The sequence below is a fragment of the Pleurodeles waltl genome, chromosome 8 (genome assembly GCF_031143425.1).
Source record: "Pleurodeles waltl isolate 20211129_DDA chromosome 8, aPleWal1.hap1.20221129, whole genome shotgun sequence".
NCBI classification, from domain to species: domain Eukaryota; kingdom Metazoa; phylum Chordata; class Amphibia; order Caudata; family Salamandridae; genus Pleurodeles; species Pleurodeles waltl.
In genome coordinates, this window is record NC_090447.1 from 699,845,214 (window position 1) to 699,859,946 (window position 14,733).

General features: G+C 41.9%; 1 protein-coding gene across 3 annotated transcripts in view; it reads left to right on the top strand.

Moving 5' to 3' along the window:
• The window catches only part of TFG (trafficking from ER to golgi regulator), a 169,305-nt gene that overhangs the window by 54,953 nt on the left and 99,619 nt on the right, over positions 1-14,733 (top strand). For all 3 annotated transcript variants that reach the window (XM_069204829.1, XM_069204830.1, XM_069204831.1), the window contains one exon: positions 10,671-10,817. In XM_069204829.1, coding sequence (XP_069060930.1) covers positions 10,671-10,817 — 147 coding nt within the window. The remainder of the gene's footprint in view (positions 1-10,670; positions 10,818-14,733) is intronic.

Here is a 14,733-nt window from a genome sequence, read left to right on the forward strand (position 1 = left end):
ACTCCGAACATGGCCATGTAACATGTCTAAGATCATGGAATTGTCACCCCAACGCCATTCTGGCATTGGGGAGACAATTCCATGATCCCCTGGGTCTCTAGCACAGAACCTGGGTACTACCAAACTGCCTTTCCGGGCTCTGAGCTGCTGCTGCTGCCAACCCCTCAGACAGGATTCTGCCCTCCTGGGGTCCAGGCAGACCTGGCCCAGGAAGGCAGAATAAAGGATTTCCTCTGAGAGGGTGTAACACCCTCTCCCTCTGGAAATAGGTGTGAAGGCTGGGGAGGACTAGCCTCCCCCAGCCTCTGGAAATGCTTTGATGGGCACAGATGGTGCCCATCTCTGCATAAGCCAGTCTACACCAGTTCAGGGATCCCCCCAGCCCTGCTCTGGCGTGAAACTGGACAAAGGAAAGGGGAGTGACCACTCCCCTGACCTGCACCTCCCAGGGGAGGTGCCCAGAGCTCCTCCAGTGTGCTCCAGACCTCTGCCATCTTGGAAACAGAGGTATTGCTGGCACACTGGACTGCTCTGAGTGGCCAGTGCCTTCAGGTGACGTCAGAGACTCCTTCTGATAGGCTCTTACCTCTTTTGGTAGCCAATCCTCCTTCCTGGGTAGCCAAGCCTCCTTTTCTGGCTATTTAGGGTCTCTGCTTTGGGGAATCTCACCAGATAACGAATGCAAGAGCTCATCAGAGTTCCTCTGCATCTCCCTCTCCCTCTTCACCTTCTGCCAAAGGATCGACCGCTGACTGCTCAGGACACCTGCAAAACTGCAACAAAGTAGCAAGAAGACTACTAGCAACCTTGTATCGCTTCATCCTGCCAGCTTTCTCAACTGTTTCCAGGTGGTGCATGCTCTGGGGGTTGCCCACCTCATCTATGCACCAGGAGCTCTGAAGAAATCTCCCATGGGTCAGCGGAATCATCCTCCCTGCAACCGCAGGCACCAAAAGACTGCATTACCGGTCCTCTGGGTCCCCTCTCAGCACGACTAGCGTGGTCCCTGGAACTCAGCAACTCTGTCCAAGTGTCTCCCACAGTCCAGTGACTCTTCAGCCCAAGTTTGGTGGAGGTAAGTACTTGCCTCCCCACGCTAGACTGCATTGCTGGGTACCGCGTGATTTGCAGCTGTGCACTCTTCCAGGATTTCCTTTGTGCACAGCCAAGCTTGGGTCCCCGACACTCCGTCCTGCAGTGCACAACCTTCTGAGTTGTCCTCCGGCGTCGTGGGACTCCCTTTAGTGACTTTGGGTGGACTCCGGTTCACTTTTCTTCCAAGTGCCTGTTCAGGTACTTCTGCGGGTGCTGCCTGCTTCTGTGAGGGCTCCCTACGTTGCTGGGCGCCCCCTCTGTCTCCAAGTGGCGACATCCTGGTCCCTCCTGGGCCACAGCAGCACCCAAAAACCTCTACTGCGACCCTTGCTGCTAGCATGGCTTGTTTGCGGTCTTTCTGCATGGGAACACCTCTGCATGCTTCATCTTGACGTGGGACATCCATCCTCCAAAGGAAGTTCTTAACTCTTCTTTCTTGCAGAACTCCGAACTTCTTCTAACAGTTGCCAGCTTCTTTGCACCCTCAGCTGGCATTTCCTGGGCTCCTGCCCCCTCTCGACACTGTCGCGACTATTGGACTTGGTCCCCTTGTCTTACAGGTACTCCGGTCCGGAAATCTACTGTTGTCGCATTGCTGGTGTTTGTTCTTCCTGCAGAATCCCCCTATCACGACTTCTGTGCTCTCTGGGGGTAGTAGGTGCACTTCACACCTACCTTTCCGGGTCTTGTGGTGGGCTATTTTTCTAACCCTCACTGTTTTCTTACAGTCCCAGCAACCCTCTACAAGCTCACATGGGTTTGGGGTCCATTCGTGGTTCGCATTCCACTTTTGGAGTATATTGTTTGGGTTGCCCCTACACCTATGTGCTCCTATTGCAATCTACTGTAACTTTACACTGCTTGCATTACTTTTCTTTCTATTACCTGCATAATTTTGGTCTGTGTACATATATCTTGTGTATATATCTTATCCTCACAGTGAGGGTACTCACTGAGATACTTTATTTTTATGACAATATGCCAAAAGTATCTTTATTTTTAGTACTTCTGTGTATTGTGTTTTTCTTATGATATTGTGCATATGACACCAGTGGTATAGTAGGAGCTTTACATGTCTCCTAATTAAGCCTAAGCTGCTTTGCCATAGCTACGTTCTATCAGCCTAAGCTGCTAGAAACACCTCTTTTACACTAATATGGGATAACTGGACCTGGCACAAGGTGTAAGTACCTCTGGTACCCACTACAAGCCAGGCCCGATTTAATCCTCTTGATGCCCCAGCTCATATTGAACAGTTGAGGTAAACTGCAAAGAGTTGGCTCTTCAGTTCTCATTATCTTGACATTAGACACACCCTCCTCGGATGTGTATTGAAGACAGGCTGCAAGGCACACAGGGTAGTAAGAGCAGAGAAATGCTCCCTTTCTAAAAGTGGCATTTCTAATAAAACAATGTTAAATCTGACTTTACCAGTAAAGAGGATTTATCCTTAACATTCCAATGATATGAAACATGATGTAGCTACTCCTTTCTGGTCAGGAAGCACAGCTTAAAAGTATATTAAGGATGTCCTGATACTGGCCTGTGAGAGGGGTAGGCCTCACAATAGTGAAAAGTGACAGATTTTTGACTACCAGGACATGTAAAACTTTAAAAGTACATGTCCTGCATTTTACTTACATAGCGCCCTGCCCTATGTGCTGCCTAGGGATGACCTATATGTTAAAGAGGAGTTTAAGGCTTAGCAAGAGGTTTTAAATGCCAAGACTAGATAGCACACAGGCTCTGCAGTGGCCAGCCTGAAACAGGTTTGAAAGGCTACTTGTGTGGAAGGCACAATCAGTGCTGCAGGCCCACTAGTATCATTCAGTTTAAAGGCACTGGGTATGTGGGTATGCCACTTAACAAGGGGCTTACAAGTAAGTTTAATACGCCACTTGTGGATACACTCATTTTACCATATTTGGGGGGAGATGCACATGCACTTTGAGCACCTTACAACTGCTGCCCAGTGCTAGTCTCCAGGCCAACAACAAAAAACAACAAATGTGAGGCAAACAGGCAAAACGTTTGGGGGTAAGACCACCCGAGAGCTGATAGGTCTAACAGTGCATCCGAAGGCTGTGTCCTCCAGCTTCGCAAGGTTGTTTTAGCCAGGTGGGACTAGGGGAGGGTGCTCTGCCTCAGGATAAGCAAAGCTGTACTGGATTGTGGTCCGAAACCATCCAACCCAGGTAATAAGAAGAAGAAACTGATGGGCAGAGGGCAATAGAACACACCATCCTGACCAGGCAACCTTAAGTGTTATATCAGTGAGAAGGAGTGGAGTTTCACCCCTAATTGTGAAGGTGCCACGCATCCTGGAGAGACCAATAAGTGAGTCATTAGGGCAGGTCCTGAGTGCTGGCGACAATGGAGGTTTTGGGGAGAGGAGGGTGTGAACTGTCTAACCATTTGTCTAAGATGCTGTTGCAGTTGCCTTCTGTGATACAGGGGGACTGTGCCTTTTTTTCTGTTGAAGTAGAGAGGTGCCGCAGGAAGGGAGTCTGGTCAGTTAGGGGTGCAAATGCTGCTTATGATAAGTGGGGAGACATTCAGTTTGACTTTCAGTAGGACAAATCTGCCCTCAGAGTGGGGACTTAAACACAATCCTCTTCAAACACAATCTATGTGGGTACTTTAACAACACTATAATAACACTATCTCTGCGGGGTCATGAACGTCACTATAATTACATAATATCTTTGTGGGGACTTGAACATCACTATAATAACAAACCATCTCTGTGTTGAATTCAGCATTCCTGCAATTATACGCAACCTCTGTTTGGACTTGTTCATCAATAACTTCACACTCTGGCGATTTTAAACTTTGTCTTTACACACTTTTTCGGTGGAGACTTGATCACAATGAATCTTCTCACATTATCTTTGTGTGGACTTGAACATCCCAATTATAGCACTGTATCTATTTGGGACTTGAACAGCACTATAATAATACACTATCCTTGTGGTGACTTGAACAGCGCTATAATAACACACTATATTTGTGGGGACTTGAACAGCGCTATAATAACACACTATATTTGTGGGGACTTGAACATTATAATAACATACCATCTCTTCAGTGATTTGAGTGTTCCTGGAATTGCACACAACCTCTTTTGGACTTGAACATCATTAGCATCACACTCAGTAGGAGAGTTCAAGCTTTGGCTTTACACACTATTTAATTGGAGACTTAAATACGATCATCTTCGCTCAGTGTCTCTGCGGGGTCTTGAACATCACTATAAAAACACAATATCTTATGGGGACATGAGCATCAATATAACACACTATCAATGTGGGGACTTGAACATTGATATAACAACACGCCAACTTTGTGGGGACCTGAACATCACTATAATAACATACCCTCTCTGTGGGAACTTGAGCATTTCAATAATTACACACAACCTCTGCGTGGACTTGAACATAAATATAATAGCATACCATGTCTGTGGATACTTAACAATTCCCATAGTTACACACAAGCTTTGTTTAGACTTGAACATTTTTAGCTTCACATTCTCTGTATGTGGGTTTCAGCTTTTCCTTTACACACTATTTAGGTGGGGAATTGAACTCTGTCATCATGCACTAACTATAGAGACTTGAATATCCCAATAATCTCACAATATCTCTGTAGGAACTTAGACATGATTACATTTACATAGTATCTCTGTGAGGACTCCTTTTAATCATATGCTTTTTCTGTGGTGACTTCAATAAACTTATCTGTACGTTCTACCTTTTTGTAGGAACTTTCATCACAGCTGAGGGCTCCAACTCAGTACAGATTCTAGTGCTTCTGTCTTCACATAACTCCTCTATTGATATTACCACACAACCCCAGTGCAGTGATGACATACCACCTCTGTTGGCATCATCCAATACTATCCCCTATGCAGAATTTTATATTACATGCATTCCTAGAGGGGTGTGGTCAAATAACTATTTTGGAAAACATGTAAGCAGCTAATCAACTTCTGGTTTCCACTTGACCATGTTTCTTGGTTCCATGTGTTAATTTCTTTGTATTAGTTCACTTATCTCCAAAGGTTTTGAACACTAATAAATAGGCTAAATAGTTTTAAATGCCTTTCTGTAATTGATATGAGATTTTCTGACCCATTAAAACAATCTGTTTATGTACACCCCTAGTATATTTGCAGCAATTCATATGTGAATAGATTATAATGCTGTTTGTGTACATCGTTGATAAAAATAAACATTTAGCCATGTGCATTTGACCATGTACAATCAAAAATGGTATTATGGACAAGGTCCTCACAAGGATGATAGCACATGTTCAAGTCCCCACAAGAATTGTTCTGTGCGTGCAAATATAACAATATATTTGCAAATTTGAAGCAGGATTGTGTATCCTGATTTAAAAAAAAACATTTTTCTGTTATTAATATATTTTAAAAACATTGGGAAAGGTTAGTCCCCCCCCCCCCACAAGCCAGGTACCCACATATAGTCCTCACAATGGTGGTTGTGTGTGTGTGTGTGTGTGTGTGTGTCAACTGCAACACTGCACTCCAGGAGAAAAACTTGCTCTTCTTTATTTGCAGTCAAAGTCACCAACCATCACCAGACTCGTTTCGACCTACTGGTCTTGTTCACAGCATCTCATTTTTTTTTTTTTCTTTTCAATGTTTATTATTTATATTCTCTTCACTACTACCCATGCTAATGCATTGTGGGAAATGTAGTATATTAGAAAACTCATGTTAAAAACAAAGGATTCCACCCACCACAATTATACAAAAATAGATTACCATGTGTGCAAAAACCACTGGAATTTAAAGTATTATTCACATCTCTCTAAATCAATCCAAACTGTGAAGTATGTTATAACATGAAGAGGACTGTGATTATTACGGTCCTATTTTGGGGGATTCATTCAACTTGCCATAATTACTGCTCACCATGTGTTGCTTCATTTCAACATGGATCTTGTTATCAATATATGTAGTTTACATTCATGTATAGTAGTAGGTATCCTAATTATTACATTCATTGATATTCCATGATGAGCTAATTATATCCCTACATAATATCCCTTAATATACATATTGTTACATCTTCAATTATAGGTGGTAATTAAGTCTACCATTCTCTCAAACACTGCTGTTTGTCAGCATATAGAATAATAAGCATCACTTACTGTAATCCCACGTTTATGCAATTCAAAAGATTGCTCTTGAAGAGCATCCTAAATGGTATCCGAGTTAGTGACACACAGGATAAATGAAAACTCACTCTTTAGGCCTGTGTACATATTTTGTGTTGAGTAATCACAAGAACAGTCAACTCTTATAGACCTGTTCTTGACAAGAACTAGATAAACGTTCCAGACAGCCTCTTTATCGTTCACCATCTGATCAGGACCCTCTGTTCCTTAGAAGAGACCCTCATTCAGATTCACCGATAGTGGCTGCAACAAAGAGGTCTCTTATTACTGCTCTTTCCTCTTCTGTACCACTGGATAAAGAGTAACCACATTTGCTATGGAAAAAGATGTGTGGAAAATTGATGTCTGCAGTGACAACTGCTCTTTGGGGAAGATATGATAGGTCTCTTTGGGATTATTTTTAGATTTACTATAAAAACTTACTAAAGAGGACAAACAAGACTTCTAAAACTCTTAAGGAGGGTGGCCTGGTATCGAACCAAATAATTGCAGCAGCTCATGACTATTGTAATGGAATTTGTGAAATAAGAAATTCTTGGTTCAGACTGACTTGACTCCAATCAGAAGCACAGATTTGGATTCTGAATTTGCTATTTTCTGGAGACCTCTTTCTTTAAATCTCATGAAGACTAATAAATGTCTTGCATGAAGACCGAAATGGACACTTAAGAAGATGTTGGTCTGGAGAAAATAGAACCGTAGGAGGGACAGGCCATGTGATGGACTTTTTACTCAACTGATTCAAACCTGTCGATGGTCTCTTCACCAGCAGCAACAGTCTTTTTTCACCCTTGTAAGTCCTCCAGAGACAGGAAGCCAACAACAATCTGTGGCTGTAGGAAAGCCTCCTGCAAAACAGTGATTCACTACTTTGCACTTTTGTCAATCACGGTTGGGGTTGGGGTGAGGGGGGAGGGGGAGTGGGAAAGTATTGTCAAGCATCTGGAAGTGCGGCTACAGGTTACTGTCTCTACTCTGGCAGATCCAGGCTTTGCTACCCTTTTATTGTTTAAATGCAACTAACATGATATTGGTATCCCAGTCTGAGCACCCCTAGCCTAGATGTACAGATGTACACATATGGTGTAAAGTGTGTATGTGCACCATGCAAGCAAGTTGTACAACATAAAAGATGCATCACCTGTAGTGTACTACAGTAGTCAGTTATTTTAACCATTATCAGGGTGGCATTTGCACCACATTGACTCTCAAATAATGAAGCAATCCATTTCCTTTTACATAGACTCAGACTTTGGTGTGTGTAGGGTGGTGACTGGTCAAGGGGTACAAAGATGAAAGTGGGTCCCAATTTTTTTATTTCCCCATTAATGCATTTTCAATAGCCTTTTGTATCTTGCGTAGCTTGAACGGCTGAACAGATTTACATGAAATTTGGCAGTATTGCACATTATGGTGCGCAGATAATCTTTTTTGTGTAGTACTGTTAAGTAGGGTATTAGGCTTGATATTCTCCCCCACCTATATGCTCTTCTGCATTTTAAACTTTGATAGGGGGTAAAAACTATACATTACCACTGCAACAACAGAAATCACCAAGTTTATGCTCTACCCCTCAACTCCTTCTTTTTTTTTTTTTTTTTTTTTTCACATTATGCCACTGCAGTCAGTGCCCCTACACTCCGACACTATGCTTTTCCACTGAGCATCATACCTGTGCTATACACCACTCCACCCCTCTACACTCTAAGCCACACTGCTTTGTGATTCATCTGTACTAAACTCCATGCTTCTGCACTACACACTATTCCACTGTATGCCACTCAACTCTAGACTATTCAACTTCATTTCCTCCACTCTGTACCCCACTCCATTGTGGGCTATTTCAAATATAGGCTACTCCACTGTACACTATTAGTGTATGCTGTTCCACTGTCTTCCACTCCCCTGTATGCCTCTCAATTTTACACTAGTCCACTCTGTGCCATTCCACTCTACCCAGCTCCACTTTCCTTCACTCTGCACTATTCCCTGTCACTTTACCACACTATACTCCACTGTATAGCACATGGGTACAGACAAACATTTTTCCAAGTTTGATCTGTGATGTGACTGAATGCCACCTGAAGGTACAATCTGATGGACCATTTCACCTTAGTACTGTGTGCTAATAAAATACACTTCTTGAAGAGTCTTATTTTTACATTTTTGCTTGAAGTGTCCTTAAGAATGAAGGTGTTCCTAAAGTTAAGCATTGCAGGACACCCTAGTTAATTCCATTCTTTTACGCCAATTAACCTTTGAACAAATGCTTGCCTGTTTCTTGAATTTTTTTCCGATTAGATTGCTGAGTTGGGTAAATATTAGCTTAGTGCTGCAGTTGAACAGGGGGGCCACATTTAAAGGTCCGGAGAGGGCCGCGTGCGGTGCCCAGTCTGTACTTTTGAGTATCACTGGTATAGCACTAAATTGTATAACAATTTACTTGTCTCTGTTTTAATGCATCACTTTAATTTACTCTCTCTCACTTTATGGCACTCTACGCATCACTACGTTGCACCCCAGTTGATATCCTCTATTCTGAGGCACTACTCCACTGTGCCCCTCAACTCAGATAGTCTATCCCACTCTACTCTGCCATAGCTTATTACACTCCGCTTCATACCACTCAACACTTTAATCCACTCTGACACCCTACTCCATGACCCTTTCTGACACACTACAACACACCAGTCCACTCCAGTGTCAAACACACCCTCTGTTCTAGAACAGTTTACTCCACTGTAATACGCCACACCACTGCACGCTCCTCAACTCTGTGGTATACCACTAAACTACTCCCCTCCACAGCTCTTTAACCCACTGTACAACACTCCCCACTGTACCACACACTAGTCCACTCTATGCAACTCCACAAGACTGCTACCTTCTGTGCCACTGTACAGCACTGTACTCCACTCTTACACTGGAGTAGAGGGTTGCACAGTGTAGGTTAAGTCCCTCCACCCCATTGTTCAACACTTTATTTGACAACACATTCCAGCACTCTGCGACCTATACCTCACTGTAGAAAACACCACTCCTATTTAGTCAACTACACTACGCCTGTCCACTCCACGCTGCTGCATTATACAACATGCCACTCCACTACGTTTACCCCATTCCAATGTACTCGCTTCCAATTTACGCCACTCCACTGTACCACATTCCACTGTCCTCCAGCCAGCGACACTATACTCTGACAGTACACTGTACCACACTCTCCTCTACCTCACCCCACAACAGTAAACTGTATGATTAGATGCACTTCTTGTGTGTTTTTTTATTTATTTATATACACAAACCAACCTTAAACTAAACAAGTGTTAGTAATGCTAAAGTTATAGCCACATTATTAACTATAACTGGTGCTTTCTACATGCATTGCTTATACCTTTTCATACTTATTTATACCGTCTAGAATCCTAGCATTCACAACGTTTATGAAATCAGAGTGCATTGCAGAGTGGTGAGTTAATATAATAATAAAATTATAGCAATTTAAACGTGCTGCATAAGTTATACATTTAAGGTTTAACCACAACTTTAGCATTTCTAATGTTTGTGAAATTTGTTTAGAAAGAAGGGTTTTCCTAACTCAAAGGTTTAATTTAAAAAATATATTTATTAATAAATCTTGTGTGTGCGCAATATCCAGATTTTCTCCACAACTAGACCATATAGAATAGACAGATGTGATATTGTGAACATCACATTGCGTTTTGTTGCTTGCAAATCGCTTTCTCTAAGCAAAGGCGTTCAGAAGGCAAATGTAGCTACAGTGCTAGAAGTAGGATGACCGCGTCTGGGGGAGTAATATGCACAGAACGTTTTTGTACAGACATATGGGTGACAGGTGGTACGAAGTCCTTTTTCTAGAAACAAATAGTAAATCCTTCAGTGGTAGCATCATCGTCAAAGGCATTTGTGTTGATTGTTGGGGAAACTAGTGCTCACTTTTTAGTACTGTTGCACTGTGTGCTTGCATGTAAGGCAAGATGTGAATTTGCAATAGTTATTTTTGAGAATCTTATTCCGGGGGCCTTTGGTTCACACCTTCCTAAGCTGTGCTGATAAATGTTCCATATCTATGTGGAACAGATGCTCTATACTCAAACTACTAGACGGTAAAGCTATGCACAGTATGTGGACTTAAAACTTGAGTCAAATTACATAACTATTATTACAGGTAAATAAAGGTTCCTTTTGATCTCAAAAGTTTAGTATTTTAGTTATGCTACTAGCACAAGTTAGAAATAAAACTTGTTTATGTCTAGATGTTGTTCTTTGTTGCCTGTAAAAGTTTAATTATGGAAAAGCAAATTTACTATTTCAATTTCGTTTTCTTTTTTGATTCAACATATTTTTTGTAGTTAATGGTCAGCCAAGACCTCTAGAATCCAGCCAAGTGAAATATCTCCGCAGAGAGCTAATAGAACTTCGCAACAAAGTGAATAGATTGATTGATACTTTAGAACCTCCTGCTGATCCTGGATTTTCTGCCAGCCTTCCCGAGAATGGTAAATCGTTGATTTGAGTATTTTCATTCCTAATAATTTGGTACCAAAGTGTTAAGTTTGGAGTATTTATATGTAATGTTAATTCTACCTTCTTGTTTAACAGAGATGTGCCTTTTTTTATTTTTTATTTTTTTATGCTTAGTTATTTAGCGGCCTTGTTTTGTGATGCTTTCAAAGGATGAAAATTGTAGAAAAATGTTCCACTATATTACCCATTTAGTACTGTTTAGGAAACTGGGGCATTTTTTCTGTGCTGGGAGAGCATCTGCATAGTATGATGAAAGATTCTTAAGTGTCATGTTGCCATGTCTTCAGAAGCTTAGTCCTCTACAACGGAAGACATTCATCTTTTAAAATGTGCCAAAAGAGGGCAAGTAAGATCGAAAGTAAGTTGCCCACATCTGAGCCCTTGCTGGTTAAACTATTAAGCGTGTGTGGAAAATGTAAGCCCTAGGTCACACCTTGCACATCTGAAGCATGTTGTGGACTACTATGATCCTCACACCTTGTCCACCCCAACATGAGAAGGCTATTGCCCCCCTATTGTGAAACTGTAGCATGGGAAAAATCTTATCTTTAACACTTTGGTAAAGTTTTGAGAGCTGGATAAATGTTAACCTTACTCAAGTGCCCTTAGTCCACTACTACTACTACTACCACCACCACCACCACCGGCTGCCATGCTAAGCCAGCAAAGCATAATTCCTCTGATTCTACATCGGTCTTCTTGCTTTACCCACATTATGCCATGTATGGTTTTGGAAGAGAATGTACATCTGTACTTTGACCATCATTAAATGTGCATATCGTGTCTACCAGACCCGAGGAAGTAACTCTGTTTAAGGCCTAACCAACATTAGAAGTAAAGGATACTGCCATTTGAACTCTATGCCATCACTTAAGATCCTGGCCACTGCATTGGCCTTTGTGCGATACGAGAATGTCCATTGCTATATATTTCTAGAATTACGCAGCATAGCATCAAAGAAGGATGGAGAGACCGGATAGTGTGGATCCTTTGAAAGCATGGTTTCCATGATCTTCCTAGATCTGGATGATGGCTTGAAGTAAGCCTTCCTCCACAGAGGCTAATTGTAATCTCCCAGGCAGTGGATCATTTTCTGACCAGTATGGCCATGACAGCCTGGGGGCTGTACTATGCAGAGAGTGAAGGGTAACTGTCTGCAGGGTGTGTACATCATTTGTATATGCATTTCCATTTGTGCTATCGATCGTGTTTGTGAGCAGCCCTTGTGTGATCTGTTGTGCAGAAAATGTGTGCGCTTGTCGGAGCGATATCTGTATGCTGAGTGTATATATAATTCAGTTTTTACATTCCAGTTTGTGCTCCCCATCTCACATTGTGGGCAGTGCTTTGGTGGTCTAGTGTACAGTGTCACTGTAAACTGCACTTGTTCATGTCTGCATTTCTGTCCAGTTGTGTAGCTGAAGGTATTTTTCTCAGTGGCAAAAGCCTTCCTACTAGTATTGTGGTTCAAAGTGGTTATGATCACACAGACAACAAAATATTTCTCTTCAATGTGGGAAAACAAAGGGACATAAAACTTCTTATAGGAAGTGCAGTGCAACATGTTGATGTCTCGCAAGTCAAGTGACTAACATGAACGACATCAGAGCAACAGTTTTAGGAGGTGTCTTCACTCTGCTCGCAAGTGGGCCATTCAGTCCTTGATGTCCACCCATGGACTTGTTAACAGGTGTGGCATTTTCTTTTGTTTATTGGGCATGAAGCCTGACTATATGAGGGGTGGCCTGATATACTACTGGATCAGGTGTTTCTATGCTTTTCCCCCACCAAACTACTCTGATACAGGGTTTTCATCAAAAGATCACTGAGAGCCTGAGATGTGCAGTCAACCAGGTGGCTGCAGCTTGTCGTTTGCATATCTGGTTCTGAACAATCGTATTCTTGATTTGGACAACCGTACCAAAAACTCTTCCGGAAAAAAGGGATGTTATGGCCTGAACTTCCCAACAACTATAGAATGTAAGTTTCTAGGGTGCGAAGAACTTATATCAGTTATGCACCTGTCTAATTGCATAGTCACTAAGAATGTAGTGTTTCAGGAAAAAAGCGTAGTCACTAAGAATGTAGTGTTTCAGGGGGAAAAAAAAGCATAATGTTAACTGGGGCAGGGGGAAATACAGGTTTAAATGTTGTGCATCAACCCAGCCAGGGACAGATTCTGGTCACGAGGAAGTAAGTGCATGATATCTATCCGATATCGGACTGCCTGGATGGCTCATGACTGGTTCCAGTAAGCATCCATGGTATTTCAAGTGCTCATCCGAACCTGTATCTTAGACGGTGACATCATCCACACAGCATGTAAACGGGTTGATGTTGATTACCAGTGACCGAACCAAAGCCATTTGTTTTTTTACTGTAGGGCAGAAAACTTCAGGTTCCTGCCAAGAACTTACTTTCAGGTGGAGATAACTAGATATTTAAACGGTAATCTATTTAGGAACAATGCCTTAAAAGTGTGTGTGTGTGTTTATATATATATATATATATATATATATATCTCTCGCTATCCACTCCTCGCCCCCCCCCCCCCCAAGCACATCTTACTTTACATTATTTACATACTCTGCTGAGGAGACTATATACAGTCAGTGTGCCTATTATGGCTTGAGTTCCTAACTGAACTGAGCCAGGCGTGTGCATTTGTCAGACGATGATATTATAATCTTTAGAAGAAATAAAGCCATCATATTGACCGCTAGGCTTACAATTTCCAAGCATAACTTCACGTACTTTGAATAATAGCATTCCTGTGTGTTCCCAAATGAATACATTTAAAAGGTTGTGGGATAGTAAGCACACACTGAAAATAAACGTTGCATGTGAAAGAGTGGAACTAAAAATTGCACACTGTGGTTTAGAACGTTAGAGTATTAGTCACAAAGTATTCAACTTACACCTTAAATTCTACGGATGATAAAGCGATTAATGTCCCTAGTTGTTAGTCAGTGATGATGGAGGGTTAAGATGCTCCATGCAGAGAGAACGCTTCAGGGAAAAATTCTTTCGTATTTCATTTTTGTTTTTACGAGGAAAAACCTCTTTAACTTTACCAAAAGTGCATCATGTTTGGTGGGTTTTTGCTAGCTACTGAAGGAGATTGCTTTACTGAGGCCGTTTAATGGAAAAGGCTCATCTTGCGTATTGAACCAATGTGCATGAAAAAAAGACTAGAAAAAGGGAAATTAACATGACTATCAGATCTACTCAAAACAAGTTTGTGCAAATCATTCTACTGCTTGTAGTACTTTTAGTGGATAAGGTGCATTTTGGGATGACTGATCCGGAGAGAGTTGCCTATATTTCGTTCTTGACCGCACTGGTGATTGAACCAGAGTCTGGAGATCTTGTTCTTCAGTGGAATGGCATATTCCACACAGCAGTGCAATTGAAAGCATTTCTGGAAAGTTTTGACTTGTCTGTAGCTTCTTTTTTGATATTGAAGATGGTAGGTTTGCTGAGGGTGCTGGTTGAGTCAATTCAGGATTGAGAATGAGCCGATGGGGAGATATTTTATGTTCAGTGGTGTGTGTTGTAGATCATGGACATCCCTCCAGTTTTGAACATAGTTCAGTGTGCTGGCAAGGTAGAGATGCAGTTTGCAGAGGTGACATTTAACTATAAACGAGTCATCTGCATTTTGATGACCAAGCATCCCGGAGGTGTTCAGTATGATTTTAAGCCACTTGATGTACAAGTTAGAGGGTATAGTGTAGGATACTTTCCTGACCTTGTGTTAAGGCTACTGATATTGAGACTGGAATCCCTGTTTAACCTGTGATTTGCCAGTTAAGTAGGACTTGAGCCATTGGATTCCCATTCCATTAACCCCTATCCGATGCATTTACAGTGATTTACTGTATATTA